At 41.9% G+C, this 17,766-nt stretch overlaps 1 protein-coding gene across 19 annotated transcripts in view; it reads right to left on the bottom strand.

Moving 5' to 3' along the window:
• MAST4 (microtubule associated serine/threonine kinase family member 4) overlaps positions 1-17,766 on the bottom strand; it is a 288,003-nt gene that overhangs the window by 115,966 nt on the left and 154,271 nt on the right. For 3 of the 19 annotated variants that reach the window (XM_046905687.1, XM_046905688.1, XM_046905686.1), the window contains exon 3: positions 16,728-16,833. The exons of 12 other annotated variants lie outside the window; for them this stretch is intronic. Coding sequence is in view for 4 of the 7 variants with exons in the window: in XM_040656302.2 (XP_040512236.2) it covers positions 11,105-11,185; positions 13,983-14,101 (200 nt within the window). In the remaining 3 variants the exon portion in view is untranslated. Of the gene's footprint in view, positions 1-11,104; positions 11,186-13,982; positions 15,479-16,727; positions 16,834-17,766 lie in introns of those variants that run through there. 4 more of the 19 variants (XM_015277624.4, XM_040656307.2, XM_040656304.2 and 1 more) reach the window with 3 other exon arrangements.

Here is a 17,766-nt window from a genome sequence, read left to right as displayed (position 1 = left end):
CTGAGGACATTGACCAAACCTCTTCAACACTGACACAGAGAGCATCAACAACCTCTCTAGGAAACCTGTTTCAGTGTCTGACCACCCCCACTGCACAGAAGTGTTTCCTGATGCCCAGCCTGACACTCCCCTGTCAGTTCCCACGCTGCCATTCCCACTCTGCCATCAGTTCCCAGGAGCAGAGCCCGGCACCTCCCTCTGCCTCCCTCCTCAGGGAGCTGCAGGGAGCACTGAAGACACCCACTTCTCTGGGCTGGGCAATCCCAGTGCCCTCAGCCCCTCCTCACAGCACATGCCTTCCTGCCCTGTTGCACCAGCTGCACTGTCCCCCTCTGGACACTTTCAAGGACTTTATCATCCTTTTTACATTGAGGAGCCCAAAGCTTCACACAGTCTTCAAGGTGAGGTCACACCAAGGCTAAATATAGTGGGAGAATTGCCTGTTTTGAGCATGTGGCTGTGCTGTGCTAATGCACCGCAAGATATGGTTTGCTCCTAGGGCACACTACTGGCTTGTGCTGAGCTGCAGGCACTAGCACCCCTTACATCAGCAGGAGTGCTGAGCTACTCCCCAGCTGCTCATCTCCCACCTGTGCCTGTACCCAGCATTATTCCACCCCAGGTGCAACACTCCACATTTTCCTTTTTTTTTTTGTTGCTGATTGCCCAACGCTCTGAACTATCCAGATCCCTCTGCAAGGTCTCTCATCCTTCCAAGGAGTCTAAAGCACCTCCTCATTTAGTGTCATCAGCTTGCTGAGGGTGCACTCCTGCTGCAGAGCACGACAGGCCCTAGAACTGAGTCTCAGGAACACCATAGGTGACCTGCTGCCAGCCAGATGTAGCCCCATTCATCCATAACAGCCCTTTGAGCTCTACTACTAAATACCCACACGATCCTGACTATATCCAAATGAGAAAGACTCAGATCTTCCCAGTTCCTTGACTCAAAGAATCTGACCAGCTGAAATGACTGCTGGCATGCCTCAGTAGCTCATACTCTGTGACATTTCTAAGCAACTAAACTAGCCTGTTTCCCAGATGGTGCTGCAGCTGGATAAATTCAATTGCATTAGCTGGACTACTGCTGACCAAAAAAGAGCATCATAAAAAAAGTGGTAGAATTAACTATATGTAAAGAAGGCACAACATGTGAACAAAGCATCTAGAACTACAACAGAGGATAATGTGATTTTAGTTATATATGCTTGTCAAAGTGTGATAGAAAAGCCTCCAGTGAAGGACAAAACACAAAAACAATCTTATGGCTAAGGTGCCTCAGGATCTAAGATCCAGTGTTAGCTAGTCATTTAATCTCTGTGCTTCAGTTCTCCATCTGCAAAGCAGAGATAATAATGCCTTCCTACTTCTTCATACTGCAGTGAAGACATTTCCAGAAATATTTGCATGAAATGTACAGGCATTGAACAAAAGGAGAGCAAAGGAGTAGACAATAGCAGGGAAGTGGGCTCACCACAGCACAGACTGAGAGCTATTGAATTATTTCTACGTCGCCTGCCTACAAGCAAAGACATTACAAACATTAGCTGAGTGGGACTCAGATAAGTTAAGAAACAGTCTTAAATATCTGTTCTCTGCATATTACGGAGAATTAAAAGTATACACGTCAAATCACAAAATTCCAGCCTCTTGGTCCAAAGACAGGCATGCACATTTTGTTTTAGCTTTGTAGGACTGAGAGGGCACATCAACACTGCGTAACACAAAAATGCAGTCAGCACCTCGATCACTACCAACACCCTGTCAAAAACATGTAAAACAAGGACTGCAGAATCAGCACAATCTGTGCTAGCTTTTTATACTTCCAGCATCCTGAAAAATTCTATTATTCATAGTGGGAGTGAGGGAATTAACTCCTCAGCATTCAAATAACAATTCAAATCACTAATACCCCTGTTTTTACTGAAAGCAGACAATCTGATTATTCCATCCATGCAACTGCAGAGAGCGTTTATGGGAAAATCAATATTCTGATACAAAAGAGACTTAAAACATTTATCATTGCAAATATACATTCCTCATATGCTATCAATGGGGGGGGGGGGGGAGGGAAGGCCAACCTCAAAATTAACGTACCATAACTTACCATTCAGACAGCCCCTCCTCTCACTGTCTCCAAACATGCCTGGACGTGGATTACCATTAATTTAAATGAGCTTGAACCTCGTATGTAAAATTATGTTTCTCTTAAATCAGTATACTCTTTCAACTCTGTATTTGATTATTTGCGGCAAGAAGAAAGGAGGACTGGTCATACATAATACTTAAATTCTGCAAAATTTAAAGGAAGAAATCATGCTTAATATCAATGAAGGATTATCCCAACATATTCCACTCTACCTTCATAAGCACCATTAGCCACACGACTAGCCCTAGTCAAAAATTTTGCCATCCTGGCTACAACATCTAATGCCATCTTTATCCCCAGCTAGACAAATGTATACCATGTTCTCTATTCTGCTTCTCTTCAACACCATTGTTCATGCAATTGTACACATGTACAAAGAAAGACTTCACCACAAAGCTCTGAGAGCCTACATGTTCACCTGGCAAAGAAGACACAGCACAGAGGTAAAAGAGGAACAGCAAACCTCATTGCTCATAATGAAAGAGACTGGCTCTGGTTCATATGAATCTATATCAGCACATCAACATCCCCTCATGCCAGGCACTACAGCAATTTTTACAGATACTTCCAGGTTTAATCAGCGTGGGAGGTCACAGAGCATTAACTACCTTCCCAAACCCAACCACACGCTTTCCCATTTATGTCCCAGCAGAAATACAGCAGTCTGAGACCATGAACTCCTAAAACATGACAAAACTGCTGCTGTGGTACTTTAGAGTCCCACATACATTTTTTAGTTGAGTGAAAGTTTTAGGCCGAGTTTTGGCCACTGCTCACTTCTCTATCAAACTGCAAATGTGTGTCCCTGGCCAAGAAACATTATGTTATTTCCCCTCATGTAGCAATCCCTCTTATAACTCCTCAAGGTATGCACGTTGCAGCTGTAAGCCACACTATTTCTACATAGCTCTGAGGCTCTAAACTCCTATCAGCTTTGCTCTGTTAAAGTGTCACTGTGCTAGAACTTTTAACTGCCAACCACCTCATCTCTTCTAACCCAAGGGTAACTTCGCCACTCTCTCCTAGCAGCATGCCCTGAAATGCAGAAAAAGCAGATTCCACTGCTCTACAACAGCAGGTTTCTCACTGCCAGGAAAGAATTCTGCAAGCCTAGATCATATCCTCCCACAGTCTCTAAAGCTAACAGACAGTCTGCTTCAGAGCACACTGTGGGTATGAGCACCTGACTGCTGCGGCATAAGCCCAGAAACTCACATTGATCGAAGGCAGACATCACAACATACACCCATTATAACACTGTATGACGTTAATACTGACAATGTTGTCACACAGAAAGAACAGCTACCACGTTAATGACAAACACAGAGCTGTGTGAAAGCTAGGTTCAGGAGACAGACGCATTCAAGCTGGTGTCAGTCCAGCACTATGCACCTCAACACCTCCTACTTCCCAACGCTATGCCTGAGCCCAGAATCAGCTCCCAAGACCCTCTAGAAAACCAGCATCCCAGCAGCAGGTGCAACCACATCCTTAGAGTGCTCAGGCTCGGGAATCATGCTGCACTTTTACAAGAGGCCACCTACAACTCCTCTAAGCAGAGAACAAGAGTCCCTGGGGGGCCCTGACAGTTTGTGCCCAGTCATTCCATGACTGCCCTTCCACCCCAACATGCAGAGGAACTGTTCCCCTGTTTAAAACCAAATAACTACTTTGCTGAATAGCACTATAGATCAGGAACATACGAAATCTCTGCCCGAACCACCGATATCTTGTAGATCAAGATGACAAACCTGCCACAACTGGCAGCAGAGAAAGGGCTGTTGAGTCCAGAATACAGCACTTCACTGATGTTCTTCAGTTTTCTGTAGATTCAAGGCACTATCTCTATGAACCTATATGTTTACTTCTCTTCTGAAATGGTAACAAACAAACAAAAGGAGCAACAAGATATCCGAAAAACAAAGGGACTAAGAAGCTTTGTACTTAAACAGGAGATTGCCTGGGTTATTCTCTATTTTTTTTCTTCTGTAAATCTCTCGTGCTTCTTGCATTCCTGTATTCCAAAATGTTCTGTTCATTTGTGAAGTCTGACTAGAATTCACATTTGTGAAACCATCACTTCAACAGTATTCAAGAATACGCTAATACCAAAGAAAAATACTTTCCCTAAGGGATCATCAATATTTACTGCAAAGTAATTCGGCTCACAAAGTAGCGAAAACAAGTTGTGTTGTGTAGGGCAGAAATAAGAAAGCCTCCTAAAAAGCGTACTTCAGGGACAGCAGTCCTTCTGATACACACCTCCTTCTGCATTACTACAATTATAGCCTTGAGTCTGGAAGTATTTCTTAAGCTTCAAGGCAGATAAGCAACTCCTTGCAGCTTGTAGTGCTGTGGTCTGCTGGAATTGTGTAATAAGGAAGGCTGATGCCTGCAGTGTTGGTTTCAGTTCTGCGACTATTTTTATCAAGGTGCGATAAAATGATGCAGATGCAACACAATGCTGCAGTGTTGGCACAGAGCATGGATGAGAATTTCCAACTCAAGAATGTAGCTGCAGGATTGTTTCTCTGGCAACTTGTACAAGAAGTAGCTGAAATCAGTCACTGTGCTGCAGAGAGCCTGCAAGATTTCTCAAATGGTGTAACAGAAGTGGAAATATCTAAATAACTCTTCTGGAAGAAGTGAACTACTGATACACCTACCATTTCAAACTTAAAACAAAACAAAACAAAACCAAAAAAAAAAAAAAAAAAGGAGGGGGGGGATAACAAGTAGGTTTACTTAGTATTTTTCTCCATATTTCCAAGAACAGGAAATACAGGCAACAGCCTCACTTTGGACAACAAAAAGACCTTGAATTAAGGATAAAATCCTTTTCCATTAGCTCAGATGAAGCCAATTATGAAATCATATTATACAAGTCTGACTATGCATAGATTGAGGCAACTGAGCATCACGAGATTTACAATCATTACTGATATATACGTCGCCCTCTAATAAGCAAAGCCACAAGGTCAACAGGTATACACTCCACAGTGACTAATGATTGTAGTTTGACAAGCCACTTCCCACCAGCCCTGGTCAACTGGGGAGGTCCCAGATGACTGTAGACATGTCAACATGACATCCATCTGCAAGCAGGGTTGGAAGGAGGATCCATGGATCCACAGGACTGTCAGCCTGTCCTTTATATATTGAGGTAGGTTATGGACAAAATGATCGAGTGTGATCACAAAGCACATGCTATTCAGCACAAGTTCATCAAAGGCAAGTCCTGCTTGACCAACCTGACCACCTTCTATAATCAGGTGATCTACCTGGTGGATGAGGGAAAAGCCATGGAAGTAGTCTACCTAGACTTATCAAAGCCTTTCACCAGGTAAAAAACTGGATGACTGGGCCCAGCCAGTAGTGGTGAATGGAGTTAAATCCAGCTGGTTATCAGTCACTAGTGGTATTTCCCAGGGGTCAGTACTGGGGCCATCCCTGTTTAAAATCTTCACTGTTGATGTGTATGAGAGGATTGCGTGCACCCTCATTAAGTCTGCAGATGACATCAAGCTGGAAATGCTGATGGGTAGGTAGGCCCTACAGAGTGATCTGGGTAGGCTGGATTGATGGCCTGAGAACAACTGTATGATGTTCAACAAGATCAAGCGCCAGGTCCTGCATTTTGGTCACAACAATTCTAAGCAATGCTACAAGCCTAGGGCAGAATGGCTAGAAAACTGTAAGGTAGAAAAGGATCTAAGGGTGTTGGCCAACAAACAGCTGAACATGAGCCAGCAGTGTGCCCAGGTGGCCAAGAAGGCCACCCTTCCTGATACAAGCCAGGATCCTTTTGTAGGCAGTACAAGGGAAGTGACTGTCCCATCCATTCTCAGCCCTGTTAAGACTGCACCTTGAGTGCTGTATGCATTTAGGCCACAGAGCATGTCCAAAGAATGTAATGAAGCTGTGAAGGGTCTGGAGCACATGTCTTATGAGAATTGGCTGAGGGAACAAGGATTGTTTACTCTGGAGGAGGCTCAAGAAAGACCATACTGCTCTCCAGAGCTATCTGAAAGGAAGGTGTAGCCATGTGGGGGTCAGTCTCTTCCCCCAGGTAACTAGGAATAGGATGAGAGGCAATAACCTCAAGTTGCACATGTGGGTATCAGGTTGGGTATTAGGAAGAATTTCTCCTCTGATACAGAGTGGTCGCATATTAGAACATGCTGCTCAGGGAAGTGGTAGAGTCCTTTCACTGGAGCTTTTAAAGAAATGCACAGATGTAGCACTTAGGGACATGGTACAGTTGGGGTGGTCGTTTGACTACATGATCCTAGAGGTCTTTTCCAACACTTATGATTCTAGCAAATAACTTGCATGTACTTGAAAACTTGTCATATGACAGTTAGGAAGACACATTTCCAAGTACATTTCAAGAGCTCCTCCTGTTATACAATGTGGATTTGTTATTCAAATTTTAATCATCTTGAGGTCCTGGGGAGATGTCTTAACGCCATGGGTTGAGTACTCAACTAATTTTCATTCAGCCTCTAAACAGAGTTCAATTCCCTCCCTTCCACCAACTTCTAATTTATGTGTGGCATATATATATATGTATTTTTCCCAAGTACTGCAAACTTTCAATGTTTTTTTTTTTTTAACTTGAAAACCTTAAAAAAAAAGTTTTCTACAGAACACCATTCTCCATTTCTTATTCTAATTTCACTCCTTCAAACACAACCCAGGGTAAATGCTCAGTCAGACTAGTTCTTCATTACACTGTCTTTAACAGTTAAGAGAAAGCTGAATCTGGCTCAAAGGCAAGCAAAATTAATGGCCATACACATTTTAAGCTTTAAAATTGTGTATTCTTTAATTCTCTGCTTTAGAAAGGAATAAAGTTGCTCAGAAATTTTCATTCGGGTCATTACTATGACTATGCGGTCTCAGAAAACTTTAGAAAGTTTTCTAACAGAGTTTAGAATAAAACCTACAAACCTTTGACTGTCTGCAACCTCAATGTTCCAGTGTTACAGCACAACTCTAGAATAGCTGTAATTTTCAAACTTGAATTCATAGCTGCCTTTTACCTCCTCAAAATTTTTAGAAAGCTTAAATATTAATTTTAAAATGCAACATTCAACATACAAAATGCAATACAAAAGGCCAGAAGATTTAATAAAAATGGCATTCAACTGCTCTGGGAGAATCTTTATGAGAGCTCAGGGAGAGAAGATTGACAAAATGGCATTTAAAATGATTCAGACAAGCTCTCTCCCACAGATGAAAAGTAGCAGCTTTCAGACTACCACAGGAAATAACTGTCACAAGAACTTTTCATGTTCTCTTAAGATCTGTCTTACACATGCCAAAGGAAAAAAAAAAAAAAAAGAATAAGGAAACGACAAAAAAAAGAAAAAAGCTACAGCAAATTATCTGTTTCTTCTAAGCCCTGTAAAATTCTGTCATCTATTCTTCCAAGACAGTTTGTGCTGTAAAACTTTGGAGTTGAAGACATGGGAGAAGGGGGCTACTTTTATTTGGTTACATGACTTAGAATAAAGCCCTTTCTTCTGAACATCATCATCAAGTAACACAAACCACGGGTTAAATTGCCACATTCCATATAAGGGTTTGAAACACTGATACAAGAACACAGATATATAAATATATATATATATTTTTTTTTTTTTTCTGGGATCTTTTTAAAGTATACTTCACTCTGTATCTTTATGATATCAGTCAGTTGTGTCCTACTCTTATCCTACTCCATGAGCTCCATAACATCACCAAGACAACTAAAGCTTTGACCCTCTGAGTTGACATCATTGTGTGGCAAGCAGAACTGCACTCCTGTTAGTGCCAACCCAAAAATCACAGAGTCAGGAACTACCTTGCTGCATCCCTCCAGTGTGACAAAACAGTAAGGGCTGCAAATTCTCCAAGAATCCTCACAAACCCTAAGTCCCAACTGAAACAGCTCTCCCTTTGAAATATCATGTGGTCTAATGAGAGTGTGTTGGAAATATCTGAAGAATGTGTGTTTTGTCATTTTAAATAAATGCTCACAGAGTTGAAAGAACAGTGAGGCCGTAACAAGAACTTGGGAGCAGAGAGTCTACCTTTGGAGGCAAGAGCCAACTACTAATGTATTATACCTTGATGAACATGTGCTTTATGTTAGGTGCTCATGAATTCTAATGAGATTATTCTAAGAGATGAAACAGCAGGTTTTTCTCATTTTAGATAAAAATGAATAAATTGGGTAAGAATTGGAGCCAAGTGATTCCTTACCTCATACACATCAGACCTTCTCATGACCTTGCTGTTTCAGAGTAATAAATCAACAACTGCATCTCTCAGCATAACCTCAAGGTCAATCTACTTTGTACTGTTCTCTGGAACCAAAGGTGGAAATAAATTTTAAAGAAAAATGTTTGCTTGAGCTTCCTTAGATATGGCAGCTATCACACTAGGGGGGAAAAGAGTCACTGTATGGCATATATCATTCTTTTAAATTCATAAAATAAACTACTCTGTGACAAGAAGTCTGAATTACATCACTAACTTTTCTACACAATCATGCTTCACCTTGAGCTGAGCCATGAACGATGGTGGCTGTGTCTCTGGGAGGGCATGGTTAAGAAAGGGGAAAGCACTGTGTGAGAGGAAGCTGGGAGAGAAAAGTGAGAAAACATGAAGCAGCCCTGCAGGCACCGCGGTCAGCGCAGGAGGTGCTCCTGGCACAGAGCAGCAGCTCCCTGCAGCCCAGAGAGGCCCACGGAGCAGCAGGCTGTCTCCTGCAGCCCACGGGCACCACGCAGAGCAGATCTCCTGTGCAGCCACGCAGGAGCCCACGGTGCAGCAGATACTTATATGCCCTAAAAAACACATACATTTTTTCTCTGTTAACATAAGTCAAGCCTGAACAGTAAATAACTACTATTTGCCGTTCTGAACACGGTAAGTCCTCAGTAGCTATAGTGTAAAGATTCAGAATCACAGTATTTCTCTTTAATTTCCATTCCAGTGTAAATTCAAATATTCTTAAGGGATTTCTAAAAGCAAAATAAAAATACAGTGGCAGGAATTTTGATATTTTGTTCATGAAAATATGTGGCTTATGTATTACATTGAACACTAACAATAAATTCCATTCCATTCCTTCAAAAAGAATCTAAGAAGTCTGCTCTTTGCACCACCATCCATCATAGGAATGGAAGCTCAAACTTGATGTAGTTACCAGCCTCTCCCATCCAGCATGGGGAAACTGTGGCGCTGAGGGTCCAGTCCCATTGGTTCATTCTAAAACCATAAAGCCTGTGAGGGCTGTGTCCACAACACAGCCTGCACGGAAAGATGTCCACAAGGCCAGAGATGCAATTCAGCAGTTCATACAAATTAAAAACTTTTTAACGCAGCTTTTTGCATCCATAATATTGCCATTCTGAAAAAGAACACTTCCACAAGCGTCATCGTCCCTCCTTCAAACCCCCTCCCCTCCCCAAAATCTGGCTGCATAGAAACTGAAGACCAGCACAAAAATGTTGGGTTTTACCAGCTTTTCCCTACCATCAAGATAAACTCCACAGAACACATTGATTTTGCTGATAATTCATTAAACACCACAAAGTGTTTCCACTGAGAAGAAAACGTATGGTTAAATCGTATTGAAAAATGCAAAAAAGGGAGATTTTCATTCCATCTCTTCCCTTACAGAATTGTATATATATTAAAAAAAATCACGGTTCTTCTTCAGTGACACAGCAAACTGCAGAATTATTGCTTCATTTTTCATTGTCAAATTAAGCCACAACACACAGATTTAAAGAATAAGCTCCTTTTTAAAGCATTCTGAAGGAGAATGACCCATGCAAGCATTGTCTCTGCCATGCAACATTGAAGAGGTTGTACTGTGTAGGTACAAGTCTATTTTACTGTATAATTCAGTGAGGCGGTAGTCTTTTCTCCTCACAGTACCAAATGAAACTTCTAATTATTGCACATATTGGGTATTCTGTTGTTGTTGTTTTTTAAAATGAGTTTTCAGTGCTTTCTGGATTAAAAAGCTACATTCCCTATAGGGCAGAATCTCACTAACTTATGCTCGAGTATGAGCGACCTAGCTTGCAAGTTTATTTTGTGTATTAGAAAGAAAAAAACAGCAAAGAAAAAAAAAAAGCTTTTCCGTATCAGAAATACCTTTCAATTACCATCTATTGTGATTATTTTACCATAATAGTATGAGGCACATAGCATTTTTTCAATTAATTATTTTCTAATGTTGTTAAAGTAAATACTAAGTAAAAACAAACAAACAAACAAAAAAACAAAAAAAAAAAAACAAAAAAAAAGAAAACAAAACCAAGCTGTTTCTTTTGTACGAACAGAGAAGTAGAACAAAGAAAATGAGAAAGATATTAAATGTGGCTGCATAGGGCATATCTAAAACAAAACTGTACTAGAAATAAGGCTTAAAATTATCCCAGTCCTGAATAAGGGACAGCAGTACAGACCTACTGGAAAGCACTGTTTTCTTCTAAAATGACATACATCCTGGATACCCAACTCTTCTGTCACCTGGCATCACAGACCATACTGCTGTCTCTCAGGTAAGCATGATACAACAACGTACTTCACTCATCACCTCCAATTCTGAATTCACCTTAAACTTCTGACACGACAGAACAGTTTGCCGTATCACCATAGGAAGCAAACTATAAAACTTAACAGCAGATACAATCCTGATCAAAAGTCAGAGTAACTCACAATTATGCATTTGCAGCTCAAAACTCCTTACTAGCTTCCCAAATACGGCTCTTTTTTCCATCAGGAAAAACAAAACAAAACCAAACTTCAGAATAACAGCATGTTAAGTACAACATTTTTCTGATTCTACAGACATACTCGATTTTCTGCAATTTTCCCCCTGAAATACATTTTGATTGTCAGGTTTTGGATGCAGAAGAAAACAGGAACAATGGAAGTTTGCTTGCTTACCTCCAAAAATGAAAAGCGAACAGAGGGCTGCATGGACTGCAAGGGCTTGTTGGGGTTGGGCTCAGGCTCCTTGGGGTGAGACTGAAAGTTAAAATAATGTCATCTCTGGTGAACAGAAGGTTTAGCAAGAGTTGCATGTTTTAGTGCAGGAGTTACAAAAGGAGTTCCAGTTAGAACCGAAACATTACTGTCCTTCTGAATGAAGTGAGTGACAGTAGCCACACAGTTTTTGACTTAAGATGAAACTGATTTAAATAAAAAACAAACATGAAATCTGTTGCTGGTGCATAAGCTTGACTACATGAGGCTCTCTGCAGTATTTGTTTGTGTACCCAAAAGTTGTGTAGCCCAAAGTGGGATTGTTTCAAACTTCAAAGCAGAATAAATAACTGAGACAGGAAGGTGTTTTTGTTTTTTTTTTAATACTAGGAATTTTCGAGGTTTCTTTCGATATGCGAAGAAGAAGTGTTGGGAACTAAAAGTGATTATGAGCTTTCGGCAGCAACAAGAACTCTTAGGAAAAAGAAATCCAAACTGAAAGCCTAAAATTCAGGGACCTACTGAAAATTAGAAGTGACCTACATGTAATTTCCATCGGTATCACTATGAAATGTCCTACTGCACACATCAAGCCTTTTATTTATGTAATCATATATGGATACAAGCAACTAATGTTTCCAAAAGCGTACTCGAGCTCTTGGCTCCAAAGGCACCTTCATGAAGTTGCCTCAAGTGCAGCTCCATTGCAGAGTCTCTCAATAAAACAGTACGACACTGAAAGATTTCACGGATGCGCTTTTATGATACTCTCGTGCAGTCACGTGCACATGTCCCTACAACATTGGCAATACAGCTTTTTTTCTTTTTTCTTTTTTTTTTAAAGTTCAATTACACTCTTCCTGTTCTGATTAGCTGAAATTATCTTTCCTAAATTACACGTGGCACCACTGGTTCAAGCTAAGCAAAAGTAAATGCTGATGAGTAGCTTTTTCCAGATGACCTTCACAAAGACCTGTCCTGCTGCACAACAGACCCCTGCAGCCAGCCAGCACTGTTATCCTGACCTGCCCTCAGTGAGCCACAGACAACCAGAAAGCTGCAACCAGCTTCATCCCTTGTTTTCAGTTGCATGACAACGCCATGTTTTGCAACATTCTCACTAAAACCTGGCAAGGTGGAGATCTGATTGAAGAAAGTCAGCAGAAACAGTACTACTGCTTCCGAAGTAGAGCGGTAGGGGGGTGTGAGCGTTGCCCACACTAGCAATATGCTGGAAAACTGCTGTGCTACACTGTCTGTGCTCAGTACTGTTCTGGAGGTGCTCAACAAGGGCAAAGGTGGGTGACGTGGATGGCAAGGATCAGGAAGAGGAAGAGAGCAGTCACTCATATGAAGGAAATCCAGGCAGAAGAAGGAAAGAAGTGGTGCTGCTGCCCAAAAGACACAGGACGGCAGCAGGAAGAGAGGATGGGGACCGCTATGCCGTAACGATCAGGGGCAAGGAACCAACCAAACCCAGAGCAGTGGAACAGAAGGAAATAATGGGGCTGGCACTGAATGAGAAGAACACGTTAACTCAGATCAGAATGAGATGAAGTTACTAACTTCCCCTTGCTGTAAACAAATCTTGGGGACACCCAGTACTGAAACATGTCCCCCTCCCTCTAGTGGCTGGCATTCATGCAGCAGGTGGAAATCCTGCACCTGGTAGTAGTTACTCCACTGCTACTCTTCATTTTCATTTCTGAAACACAAGAGTCTCAGTCATGGAGCAGACTCTCGGGGCATTCAGTATCAGACACTGTGCATCTATAAATTCCCACCAAGTGTTGACAGAGTAGTGTCAGTGCAGTTCTACAGAGCTTACTTTTCAGCTTTGCTTTTTTTAAGACCTAGAAATCGCAGGCAGAAACCTGTTAAAACAAATTACCATAGTGCATATGCACAAGGATGACAGGCAGCGTTAATTCCTACATTTACTAAATTTGGAATGTTTCATTCTGGATCCTTAATATTCTATGAAAGAAGCTTTCTGCAAGTAATGAATAGAAAGCAGACAGACGGTACAAATTTCTCAGGGATAAAATGTAACTCCAGTCCCAACATTTTAACCTGATTTGAAGAAAATTTAACAGAATCCAAATGCAAAGACCCTTTCAAAGAAATGGTTGTGGAGTTCTTTTGTTTGCTTTTTGTTGTTGCTTTTTTCTCTCTTTCTTTCTCCCCCTCGCCCAGTATTTGCCCTTGAAGATACTTCAAAACAAAAATTGGGGGGATACACAACTTAAAGCTGTGCTGACTCAACTTTATGGTAACCACTAAGTGACAGCAACCAAAACATGGTATTTTCTTTTCTCTACAAACAAATTAAGTTGAGAAAGTATGAGCGTGATGACCAATGGAAATGTTATTATAAAAGTACAAAAAAAAAAAAAAAAAACTGAACATACAAGTGGTCTGTATCTGGACAATGCTTTAACAAAAATAAACAACAACTGAGCAATGCTGGAACTAAAACATAATTATTTTTACCAGTATTTAAGTATTGTAGAAATGAGACAAAGCAAGCGTGATTTTGTCAGGGTACCATGAACACAGGCAACAGCAAATAACTACCTTGCATTACAAAAACACACACACACACACGTAAAGAACCAGTAACATGAATTACTTTCCATCTTTTGCAGTTAGCGATGTTATTCGCATAAAATGGTTGCATAATTCAATGAGGACGGCTTTAAAAATATTTAAATTTCCATATCACCAAAGGAGCACCATTATCAATTATTCATGGCAACCATTTTAATGAGCTCCCTGATAAGACCCCTCCTTCAAAACTCATGAGAAATTAGCTACCCTAATTTTTTCAGACAATTACCTGGAGCTCAGCGTGCTCACAGCTAACACACACTGCTCTGAGGAGAAGACGCCACGTTGAAAAGCAGAATTCCTCCCTGACATTTCACAAGCCCAGTTCTGGGGAACCCAGCGTAACATCTACACTTGTTCCTGGCATAAAGTGCTCTGTCACCTTCATGTGATCATCAGAATAAATTATTTGCTAGACTGCACACTCACCTACTGCCTTTTCTTTAAAACATGGCAGATGTCAGAGATAATACCTTTCAGAGCTAAGTAACTTTACTGCAGGCATTTGCAGCATTCAGGTTCTTTCTCCAGCACGAATGGGGAAGTCCCAGGGAATACTAAAGGATCTGACATAACCATGTCTATTTACGTCAATAAAATTAGCAAGTTCTCATGGTGTCTGCAACATGCATACATACATGCCTGACGTGCCTTAAACACAGAATGCAGGCATGCATGTATAGCAATTAATATTTAGTTTTGACAGACAAACCTCGGGTAGATACGTGCTGGCATTCATGAATAAAAGACTATCATTATGATCACTATACACTAAAATTTACATATTTTCATGTGCCTACTGCATAAATAGCTGAACGCACGCAAATTAGTTAATCGGTTTTAAGCAAGCACCAAGTAAACACGCTGCTAAATTAGGTAAACATGCTTACTGCAGAGGAACCCCCAGCATGTAAATACGGGTCGTTAATGTAGTTACGTATGTAAAACCCGGGCTGCTCCCGGCGGATTCTCACAAACGGCATTTCTGTAATGCTTTCATCTCTCGCAGCGCTCTCTGTCATGCAGCAGAGATAGAGGCCTCTCTAAAAGGCAGCACCGGGATAAACAAACAGTAACAGAGAGCAGGAGAGGAAGGCAGACACCGTGGCCTACAGAAAGATGCTCTCCGCGAGCTGACAGGATGCTCCGCGCAGGAGATTCAGTAACTTTAAATATGCAGAAATGCTTTCTCTCCCAATGCACTGCAGTGCCCCAGCTCCCGGCTCGCACAGCTGCTTCAACCAACTGCAGTGCATTTAAAACATGTTCCTTCAACCCAGAGCTGCAGCGCTGTGAGACTGCCAGCACAACACGCGCTAAACAGCTCCGGTGCGCACCAATGCCAGCTATCATGCAGAAACCATTAAAATATTAAAGACAGACAATACTTACTCCAAGGTCAGCCCTGGAATCTGTAGTCTCTCCCGCTGGGCTTTCATTGCTCTGATGCGCTACCAGACCCTATTGTAACCACGCCACGCGTTCCCTGGCAGCATCCCGGCGACGAGAGAGCCAAAACGAGCCACTACGAAGGAACGGACTAAAGGGCCTGCCGGGGGCGGGGGAGCACCGCAACTTCGGTCCTTCCGCCCCGCGCCGTCACGACGCGCCGCCCGCGGCCTCGCTCAGGTTGGCAGCGGCGCGCACCGCGCTGAGCAGTGAGCGCAGGACCTGCCCGCCGAGCGGCTCACCCGACCGCCGCAAAGGCAGCTCCCCGCCGGCACCGCTCTGCCCCTCCGAGGGAGGAGAAGTCCCCCTCGCTGCGCCAGGCGGCAGCGCAAAAACACCCCGCATGTTACAGACAGTTTCTCTCCGCAAATGTCAAACATTAGCCACCCCCTCTGATCCTACCGAATAGGATTTAGCCATCTTGTTTAAGTCATATTATCCCCTTCCTCGGTAAACAGACAGGCAGTTCCTGCCTTTCATTCCCCCCGAATGAAAAATGTGCTTTTTTCCTTCAACATGGGAAACTGTGACAGCGCCTGAAGGAAGAAATGCCTTACTGTCACGGAGGGGGCGAAGACAAAGGGAAAAGTTGAAATTCTCTTCTGTCATGGCTGCACTTGGGTTTGAAAGACAAATAACCTACCATTTTTATTAGGAGTGAGAGCGGCCCAGGAAATTGCAGCAAAGCATTATTATCCATCTCAGGTCCTTTTTTTCTTTTTTTTTTTCTTTCATAAACTTTAATCCCAAGTTAAAAGTAAAGCAGTACACAACACTGCACTAAAGACAGTGCTATTGTATGGGCTGCTGACTTGCATCTTTTTCTTCCTTACACATTTTCTCTCCCTTAGTCTTAGGCTATCCTGTCACAGATACTGTGAATTGTTCCACAAGGACTCCACAGAACACCGAGAAACGCATGGCACTGTGCAAGTACTCATCTTCAGTAAGGTAAGAGCCAGAACCTTTTACCTGACCTGCACAGTTTTCCCACACAGCTTTATTTTGTACTTCTCGCACATTACAGTGATATTCCCAGGGCTTGCTTTCTTCCACCTCTGAGAGCCCTGTCCCTGCTCTGTGCAGATGTACTTTGCAGACTATCCACATGGCAGGACCAAGTAAAGCTGCTGCTTCTGGGGTCTCTGGCTCATCAATTAGAATAAAATCAGCTAACTCGTGAGAATATAATAATTGTGTTTTTCAGAAACTGAAGATGTCTCCTAGCTATGGAAACGGGTGAACTGGATTACTCTTTCAGGTGCACAAGAGAAAATCACTGAACTCCTTCTTTCTCTTCATATTTCTGTTAGGAAGCACTTTAAGCATCACCCCAAGCCTTCATTTATAGGACACTGAAATCAAAACTGAACATCTGAATTTCTAAAACGTTTGGATTCTGATACACCCAACTCAGGCCCTCGCAAGCACTACTAAGCCAAGCATCCTACAAATGACATTTCTAGGGAAGTTCTAAATTCCCCTACCTCCCAAAAGAAAAAAATAAAAAATGGACTGAACTTACGGGATTATCTCAAGACCACAGATAGTGCTGATTCAATTCTCACATTCAAGGACTCATAGATCTGTTAGGTCTTCAACTCTGGCTTTCGGAATGTGTTCTTCAAATCCTACTCAGAATACAGCAGAATGGCCATTTGTTAAAGATATTATCAAATCTGATGGAGTAATCAACAGGGACAGAAAGTTCGAACAGACAAATTGAAACCACGTCCACACACGTATACACATTTGTATAAACCTTATGTAACATTATAAGCACATACTGCTCTGTAGATAACTTAAGCCCAGACCTGTGCATGTGTATACACACAGACATAACACAAACTACTTTTCTTGTATAAAGTTGTTTTTCGCTGAAAACGTGTAGAGCAGGACATTGACAGGATAGGCAGCTCCACTGAATCTGGATGGTACCAGAATTACTTCCATGTAGAAAACAGTAGAAGGATCAGCTCAGGATGATGCAGAGCTTCCTTCAAACACACAACAGAATTTTAGAAGTTACCCCTGAAAGGCCAGCTTTACTAGTGGGGTGAGCTGAGACAGGCCCACAGTCAAAGTGGCTCTTTCCTGTTGTTCTTGAAGCACTACCAAGAGGAAAACAAGAAAAAAGAACAGTGGTCACAAAACACTGCTCAAGAATGAAACTTTACAATTAGGCAATAGATGCATTTTACCTGCAGGAAGACAAGACTGCCAGCAAACCAGTCCACACAAGAATGAGTTGAAGCAGCAACTGAACACAGCACATTAAACATAAGCAATTGCATGTAAGAGCTATTTTGAGACCACGATAAATCAAACCCCTCGGTGAGCTGATTCATGCATGCATTTCACGTTATATTAATGGTAAAGTTACTCTAAGCTGAGACTGAACTATGGTTTGACTTTGAAAACTCTTCTTCTATGCACTTTGCCTTGCACAGGCAGAAGCTTGGATAATTATGATTTACTGAAAAACAGAGCAATGAATACAAAAAGGGAGAACAAATTCTGCCTATAGTTACATCCTTCCAGCTTCTGTAAGAATAAGTGGGAAC

Source organism: Gallus gallus, chromosome Z, assembly GCF_016699485.2.
Source record: "Gallus gallus isolate bGalGal1 chromosome Z, bGalGal1.mat.broiler.GRCg7b, whole genome shotgun sequence".
Classification (NCBI taxonomy): Eukaryota; Metazoa; Chordata; class Aves; order Galliformes; family Phasianidae; genus Gallus; species Gallus gallus.
This window is presented reverse-complemented; position numbering and strand designations above follow the sequence as displayed.